This window comes from Crocuta crocuta, unplaced genomic scaffold (assembly GCF_008692635.1).
Source record: "Crocuta crocuta isolate KB4526 unplaced genomic scaffold, BGI_CrCroc_1.0 scaffold408, whole genome shotgun sequence".
In the NCBI taxonomy this organism is placed as follows: domain Eukaryota; kingdom Metazoa; phylum Chordata; class Mammalia; order Carnivora; family Hyaenidae; genus Crocuta; species Crocuta crocuta.
In genome coordinates, this window is record NW_027527444.1 from 5938314 (window position 1) to 5947396 (window position 9083).

A 9083-nucleotide genomic window follows, 5' to 3' on the forward strand; every position below is an offset into this window, starting at 1 on the left:
AGTGCCAGGTGGACACCGTGGCTCCGTCCGAGGTGTGTGCACAGAGCACGGGTGCCGGGGGCTGTGAGCCCCCCACGGCTCCCAAGCCAGGGCACAAGGCTCCAGAGAGAGCAGGCTGTGGAAACTCCCACCTGAAAACACAGCACGCAAAATGGGTGTGCAAACAGGAAACAATTAGAACTTGCGCAGGGGTCACCGAGAGAAGAAACCCAGCTTGAAAGCCCTATTCCCACCAACCAGAATAGCTGCAGAACATGCCACTGGTCCTGTGGGAACCTGGCGGAAGGAGGAAATTTGAGCTTAGAGGCGAGCACATGAAGCAAAGAGGCAGAAGCAGTGGAGGCCGCCGTTAGGCCGCTGAGCCGAGCCTTGGGGTCACCAGCACCAGGGACTGGCCTGGTCTTAGAAGGAAGGACGGGAGAAGCTAACTTGGTCCAAATCAGTGCAGTGTGAGCCCGCTTTGAAGTTCCTTCCTGTGATTTAATGGAGCATCAGGTTTCAGCCTTCTTCTTCCAAACAGTGATCGGCGGTCACTGGGGCTTCTAGGTGTGCAGGTGCCTCACCTACTAGAAGCTGATCTCTTGTTTATGGTCCCTGCTGTGAGTCTAAACATAAGAATTTAACTCAAGGTAGAATTTTTTCAATGAGATTTGTTTCCTGTAAAAAGTAAACTTGGAGTCATTACTTGCAGAAAATTCAGTAAGTGATTGATTATTTATATAACCAAGGCCACTAGCTGATTTTAAGGAGTTTAGAATTGTGAGAAATCTAGATCCAGTCCAATGGGAAAAAACAGATTAGGCTATTTAACCTATCGGCCCAAAGAGATTTGGACTAGAACACGGGCCTGCTTACGTCAGAGGGAAGGTGAAAGGGGGAAGAAACGGCCCTCTAGCGCCACCCTGACGTCAGAAGGGCAGCTGCCTACTCCTTGGCCGGGCCCTGAATTCTAGAATGCCTCCCTTCAGACCTACGTGAATGAGAAGATCTACTCGCGTGTCTGCTAGGGACCAGGAATCGAAAGCCATGAATACAGTGCTTGCTCTTCAAGGGCTCGTGCTCTGCAGGGAGAGAGACAGCCACACAGCCACAAAGCAGACAAAGCACGGACAGCAGGGCTCTGTGCACGTGCTGTGGTGCCCGGGAACAGGCGCCTGGGACAAGTGAGCATCCAAGAAGAGTCCGCAGAAGAGACATCTTCCTCACTTGATTTTCTGGAAGGGTCTAGTTCCCTTTGTGATAAAAAGGTGCAAGGAAATGACTAGATGTAAAATGTAATCACTTATATTTTATGTGACACAACCATCACAGAAATAAAAAAGCTGTTAAAATGTTACTCAGTCACAGGAGGAGAATGTTTCAATTTCACGACCAGTGGCTTGAAGCCCACCATGCTGGTGAAGTATTTTATTCACATGAACAAATGCAGGCATTAGAGCACAGCTTGTAAGCTACTTAAAAGCCCAGGAGTCTGGGACAGGCTGACCAAGTATGTTAGAATACTACGCATCTCTCAATAGAATATTTAAATACAGAACCGTGTCCAAATACATTGCTGAAGTTGAAAACAAAAAGGAAAGACTGAGTACAGACCAGAGTATACGGGTATATGGTACCAAGCTTCCGTTTGTACAAAGGAGAAATGGGGAGGGATACGCACACATACTGTGTGCGCGCGGGTCTTTCGGAGGTAAGGGAGGGTGCTGGATGTTTGGAGTGGGAAATATTTGCCATTAGATATGGTTTTGAATGTTTTTTTTCCATGTGCATATATCACTTAATTTTTAATATGAAAAATGTCATTAATTTGTTCAACAAAAGCTTACTCAATATCTTTTTAAATGCCAAGTACTGTGTAAGACCTTGGGCTGTGATGGACACGAAATGCCCTCTCCCCCTTGAGGCAGCGTGGTAGGACAGCTGGCTGTGGTCACAAAAGTCATGCCACGAATGAAACAGTCAACCCTACTGAGAAGCCACAGTCCCGGAAGAGCACGGACAGCTCTGTTTCGGATGTCTTCTTGAGGATGTGACAGACAGACCCGTGCTGCCCTCTGGGCCGAGCCCAGGAGATGAGAGCACCTTTCTCTGGGGCAAAGGCCGGGCCAGAGGGCTCCTCGGCTGTGACGGGAACTGCCCGCGGGCACCGCCTCAGTCCTGTGGGGCCTGGGAAAGGGAACTATGTGAACATGACGCCCAAGCTGCTTGTCTGCCAGGGGCAGTCAGGTCTCCCTCTGACCGTGGGTCCCAGGTCCGCAGGTGAAAATGTGGCAGCCTAACTTGTTAGCTTGCAAGTATGGGGAATCCAAACCCCTCACAGCTCTTGACAACTAGATCAAAACTCATCTAGTACCCTCTGTTTAAGAAGCCAAAGAAAAGTAAGTTTTCTAGTCTGGCACTTCCCATGGCATTCGTCCTAAGCTAACATTTGCCATCAGACCCATTTCAGCCTGGCACCTTCATGGAACAGCTCAGAGGGTAGAGCTATCAAGAAAACATGGGTACCACTGCTGCCCCTCCTGGACACGGGCCACATCCCCTCCAGGTCCAGCCATAAATAATATAAAGTCACATAGAAGTTCCTATCCAATCTGCACACAGGCAGGAAAACTGGGCAAAGCCTGGAGTAGCTGACTCACGCCCTCCCTGCTGCAGGTCAGCACGGGCCACCGCTAGGGAACAGTGCTGGATTTTAGCTGTATTTTTAGGCATCTGTGGCCTCAGAGGGCCTCATATAGCTATTAGTAAGATTAAGTTAGTCTTGTCAATGAATTAATATTAAGTGACAAAGTGACAAAGCTCTAAAGACTTCCTACGCTTTTCTTTCTTATAAAGTAAATCCTTTAAAGGGGTTTAAAATTGAAATTGGTTTTTGTCTGGATTTATGTGTTTGTGTTTGTTTTATTTTATTTTATTTTAATTTTTAAATGTTTTATTTATTTCTGAGAGAGAGAGAGAGAGCGTGAGCAGGGGAGGGTTAGAGAGAATGGGAGACACAGAATCTGAAGACAGGCTCCAGGCTCTGAGCTGTCAGCACAGAGCCCGACGCCGGGCTTGAACCCACAAACCGTGAGATCGTTACCTGAGCCGAAGTCGGACGCTTAACCGACTGAGCCACCGGCGCCCCGTTTGTGTTTGTTTTAGGTTCAGCATGTAATAAAAAGAATTCCTCGTCAGATTTATACGAATTACCTCACTGTAACCTAAAGCTGGTTTTCCTTGCTTCTGTTTTCACATCAATTTCTGAATCCTAAAGAATTTAAAAGTTGATACCACAGACCCTTAATATCTCCTCTCACTTTTAATTTCACTAAAAGTAAGCAAATGTACACTTTCTTGTCATCTGATCAGAATGCCTTCACTCTGCTTCTGGCTTACCTCATGTACAATGTCTTTATTCTGGTAACTTATTACTATTTATATCCCTGGCATTTGAGCCCTGCATATTTCAAAGAGTAAGAAAAAAAGGAATTTAGAACACAAGTTGTCTCTCTTTACAGAAAGCTGAAGAGTGGCCAGGCCTAAAAGACTGTCACAGGGCCACCTGTCTCCTCAAGGGCAGCTGGCCTGTTACAGGCTCTTCCTGCAAACCAGAAGGTGAAATGGGTCACACGCAGATATGTTTGCTACAGAGCTAATATTAATAATAAAATCTTTCAATATAAGAAAATGTCCAAGGACCGCCACTTTGCCATTACAAGAAAACTGAGGGACCTTTTCCTCCACCAACTCCAAACATGGAAGTTTATCTAAAACTACCATATTCTTTCTGCTCCAGCTGATGTCAGGGTGAGCTTAGTGATTTTCAAAGACTCTGCCCTTAGGTATTGCCATCCCCAAGCCATCTGGTGTGGGTCATATACAGATCGCCTCAGGGACACAGAACCAAGGCTGGAGGGACATGTGAAGGAGACCTAACGGATGTTGGAAATGTCCTGGCCCATCTCTGCACCATCACACAGACAGCAATCTGACAGCTCTCAGGCTGTGTCTCCCTGCCCCAGAGGGGGTTCCCTTTTCTCCTGCCAAATTTTTTAAAGAATTAGTCGTACATTTTTAAGCAATTGGAATATTTTATGTATCAGTTTGCATTCCTGGTATTCTCCGAACCTAGGAACTGAGCAGTCTGGTACCTGCATTTCCTCCCAGTAACAACTGAGGGATGTAAGGAGGAGCTGCCATCCACAGTTCTAACGTGCCCACCGTCCCACGTGGCCCTGCCCAGCCGCACGGCCATCAGCTCTCCCTTAGGCCGACACCTGATACTCATGAAGGGCTGGCCTGGGACCAGGGGTCAGACCTGTGCCTTTGGAATAGAGTACAGCTAAAAGGACATTGTTTTGAACTAATGGATTCCACACTCCATCTATGCGAGACAACTAAAGAATCTTTTATATCTATTATCTATATCTATATAGATATTTAAAAAAAACCCTGATAGTGGATCATAACATCCTAATTCATCATGGCGGAAAACTTCACTTCCCTGAACCAGTCTCATCTCCCATCTCACAGCACCCGTCCGGGGGTCACTGGCACAGACTTACAGACGCCCCTTCTGTCCTGCTCTGTCCGTCATCCCCCCGGGGCCCAGTGTGACAGGATTCCTCTGGGGGAAAGTCATGAGCTGTATTCTATTTTTTAAATGTTAAGTGTTCCTTGTTGCCCACTGAAATAGTGCCAGTTTTCTATTTGTTAACAAAATGTTCTTGATGAATGTAGGAAATCAAGAGTGACAAGAAAGAAACACTAAGTATTCTAGGAGCTTTTCCCTAAAACATCAGTTGTGCGAGACGCAAGGGGAGGCAAGCAGACACCCAGGTGCACACAAGGGACAGGTGTGTTGTCTGTAAACTATCTACCAACAATAATAAAATCGAGTACAACTTGGTCTACTGTTCATTTTGAGCACGTGCCAGCCATGTCAAGGCAATCTGCCTCCCTCCCCCAATTCGGGAGTGTCTGTGCATACCCATGGTGGATGGCAGCGGGCCTGGGAAGTCTGCAGGAACGAGAAGTGTTCGGCCCCATGGAGCCTATGAATGAATGCCCTTTGAAGAGTGGAAGAACACACGTGAAGAAGTAGTTCTGTTCATGCTCCGGGAGAAAAATTCATGCCAGTGAGCGAATGCCATTTGTGGGCAGCCTCAGAACATGTCAAATGGCGTGAGAGGGTGGAGCTCCCACTCTCCAGGAGTCTGTGGACAGCCTGGGATCATCCACTGAGGCTGCAGCAGACAGCCTTCCACCCCCTTTCACGCGGGAGGCGTTGTGGACGGTGCTGCAGGGACCTGGGTCCACTGGCCACTCATCAGACAATTCTTCAGTCTGTCTCTTCTCCGCATTTATTTGTCTTAAATCTCTTAATTTTCACCAAAGGGAAGAAACCTCAGTGGCCATGACGAGTGTTTCGTCTTGAGGGGGTGGCTGGCGGAACCGTGTCTCATCTGTCCTCACACCTGGTTCACGGTCAGCATGCAGCTTTGCACAAGAGCGACGCACAGTCCACGGGTGCTGTGGAGCTGAGCTACTTCATTTGCCTTTCTCTGGTCAGAGCGCTACCAGACCATTTGGAACATGTGGCCTGGGGACCGGGTGTGTGTTACAAAAATCACAGATCTTTAAGTCTGGAGGAATCCAGGGGTCAGAGACTTCATTTTTCAGCCAAGGAAGTGGAGGCTCCAGAAGGGACCAGAAAGGGCGCAGGAGGCCCGTGTTAGTAGCGGTCTGGTGCTGTGCATCCAGCATGGGAGCCCCTGGCTGCGGTGACAACCTGAAATGTGGCGGGTCCAAGTTGTAGTGCAAATGCTGGCTTTCTAAGACTCAGTATACAAAAGCGTCAGTTTCTCATCAACATTTTCTAATGATTACAAGTTGAAATGATAATGATTTGGATATTTTGGATATACGCGCTGGGTTTCTAAAACTTAATATACAAAAAATGTAAAATTTCTCATCAGTATTTTATATGGATTACAAGTTGAAATGATTATGATTTAGATATACTTATTTGGATAAAGTATATTAAAATTAATCTCACTTTTTAAAAACTTATTTTAATGTGGCAACTAGAATATTAAAAATTCCCTATGTGGTTCATATTCTATCTCTTCTGTGCTGGTCTGGTCTGGAACAAAGCCTGTGTATGTAACTCTGGTCTGAAGTCCCTCTTTAGGACACTAGACTATTTGAACACATAACATAGTCGTACTTTGATTTTAAGTTTTGTCTCGAAAATGGACAGAGAAAAAGAAAGTTGAAGGACAAAAGGTTTTTGCTACTGTTATAATTTGGGTGTTCACAGAATCCTTGGAGTTTATTGACCTGGAATGTGTCTAGTTGGATAGCACGTGGTCCCAACATGGTGTTCTTTGACCCAGAGAAAATAATGAGCAAATTCACAGTATTCACAATAGGTCTATCTTCAGGAAAACAAGTCTCATTTTCCTGTTTGATTTCTGATGTTTCCACCATTCTTTTTTTTTCTAAATAATTTTTTTACTGTTTATTTATTTATTTTGAGAGAGACAGAGAGAGTAGGGGAGGGGCAAAGAGACAGGGAGAGAGAGAATCCCAAGCAGGCTCCCCATTCAGCATTCATTGAGGAGCCTGACAGAGGGCTTGATCCCAAGAACCACGACCTCATGACCCGAGCCGAAATCAAGAGTTGGCCACTTAACTGACAGAGCCACCTCTCCACCATTCTTAACTTGACTAAAATCATCTGTGATGTGACTAAAATTTTTAAATGAAAGAAATTAGATAAATACTCATTCCATAGAAAATGGAGTTGATTTTTCAATGCCCATGAAATTACCTCAGTAACTGTTGCTATTATGTTAAACCATGGATACCGTTACTGCAAGGATTATGGCTTTCTTTTAAAAGGTTTATTATGTGGAGGATTCCCAAGTCCCAGTAGTCATAGGAGTTTTACCAGCATTCATTAGAAAACAGTGGAAACAGACCCTTTTTTTGAAGATGCAGATGACCTTAAACCTCAATTTTTAGAGTGAGGCATCAGCTATTTGCCCATCAGGCTATCTGAGACCTCTGTACTCACCACACCACTATCTTACCTTTGTATTTGTCTGTCTGAGTTCTCAGAAGCTCTGCACATTTTGTCTCTTCCTCCTGTATTTCCAGATGAAATCGACACTCTGGGTGAACACTGTTCACCTGCTCAAGGTTTAAAAAAAATGGAAGTAACTAAAAATTCCACTGTAAGAGGAAAGTCAAACAACAGTTCTACAAAATAAAATAAAACGCCCCATGGTTCTAACGTGCTCCCCAAATAACACTCATTTAAAAGTTTTATATTTCTGGCATGGTTATGAAAAACCAATTTGCTTTGTAAAGGAATTATAAAACAAACATAAAATCTAATAAAATATTTTTTTACTGAACTGGAAGAAAGCTTACTAACATCATACGTTGTATGATGTTGGTACTAATTTGGCAGCAATTGGGCTCTTTAATCCAATAATCTTTCAATATTTGAGTCCTCTATTTCATAGTTCTTGATTTGATTAAACTGCATACACATCTCCTCATAAGACCGTTCTTCATGACCGATCGCTACCCCCAGATGCCCACACGCCTCATCTGAGGACAGCAACCGTCTGCATCACTGAACAGAGCTCTAACAGGATAACTTCATTTGTAGAGACTGCAGGTCACAGCTGAAACTTTGGAACTTGGTGCGAAGGGGATTTTCAGAAAGATTAGAGGGGTAAGTAGGGAGACGAAGAGTGGGAAGGGTCATATCACTACGGCTGCCACTGGAGGTGCGCACAGATAGTGATTAATATTGTCTATTAATGTGGCAAAAGACAAAACTACACATTTCAGTCTTAGAAGAAAATATTCTCTGATTTGCTTTTATGAAAATCCAATGTTCTCGTTTTTTATTTCTCCCCAGCCCAGGTGCTCACTCAGCAGGCTGGAGCGGCACTCCCCGTCCAGTGTCTGAATAAGATTTTATTTTTACTGTAAGAGAATCATACTCTGGGTATACTCTGGTCATCTATATTTAATTATCCTATTATCAAAATGGTCAGTTAGAACTCTAACCAGGAATATAGTTTCTGAACAGAATTAAGAGAGGAAAACGTTGACACTTTTGCCACATCTACCCTCATTTAAAAAAAAGACACAAAGCGCCTCCCCCCAGCCCATTACTGGACAACCATCAACTGCAGAAACTTCTGGTTTCAGACAGATTGTACTTTCCTATATGAACAAGTCAATGGTTTAAATTTTAAAATTAGGAAAAATATGTTGACTTAAAAAATGTTTATCAAGGTATAAAAAGACACTGTGGTTCCTGACATTCTTGGGACATGCAGAGCAAGGACTTACTCTGGGACATCTTCGAAATCAAAGCTGCTTTAGCCGGAATAATTCCTGGCACTTCTAACTCACTGGCTCTTTCAAAGCATTGAAATGACTAAGAAGGGTCTTGTTAAACCCCCCTTTCCTTTGAGGGAGGAAAGACCTGGTAACCCTTCCTACCAGACAAGGGAGCTCCTGGGTTCTTGCTCCCTCGATAGTGAGATTCCCTCAGCGACCACAACCTGCCTCCATCGCCCTGTCCTCGGCCTCACAACCTAGGGCTCAGCGGGGCCCGGATCTGGTGACAACACGCACATAAAAATAGGCAAGACCGGCTTCGGTCTATGCGGAGGGGCCTGGGGGGGAGGGGGGGAAATGCAAGAAACAAGGTTGACAATTTTGATTTAAAAGGTCTTCAGATGAAAGGAAGAATTCTTGAGAATTAAATAATCTATTAAAGCAGTCATTTAACAAACCACTCTTCAGTGTATCATTTCTTTCTGTGCTCTTAAGTAACGATGAAAAAATCAGAATATTTCCGCAAGGGAACTTTCTTTAGCCACACCGTGTCCCTCAGAAACAGCCTAAAACGCACAAAACGGACTATTCACTTCCCTCCGGAACGTGAAGCCGGCGCAGGTGGCCGCAGCCCCGTCCCCTGTCCCCCCTCGGGGCGCCGCGACAGCCCGAGCACGGACGGCCCCGCGCCCTGGGAAGAGGCGCCGAGCCCGCGCCGCGTGGGCCAGCGC

At 45.2% G+C, this 9083-nt stretch overlaps 1 protein-coding gene across 1 annotated transcript in view; it reads right to left on the reverse strand.

The window, feature by feature from the left end:
- Window positions 1-9083, reverse strand: part of VIPR2 (vasoactive intestinal peptide receptor 2) — an 86940-nt gene that overhangs the window by 61705 nt on the left and 16152 nt on the right. The window contains exon 5 of the mRNA XM_077761735.1: window positions 7080-7179. Coding sequence (XP_077617861.1) covers window positions 7080-7179 — 100 coding nt within the window. The remainder of the gene's footprint in view (window positions 1-7079; window positions 7180-9083) is intronic.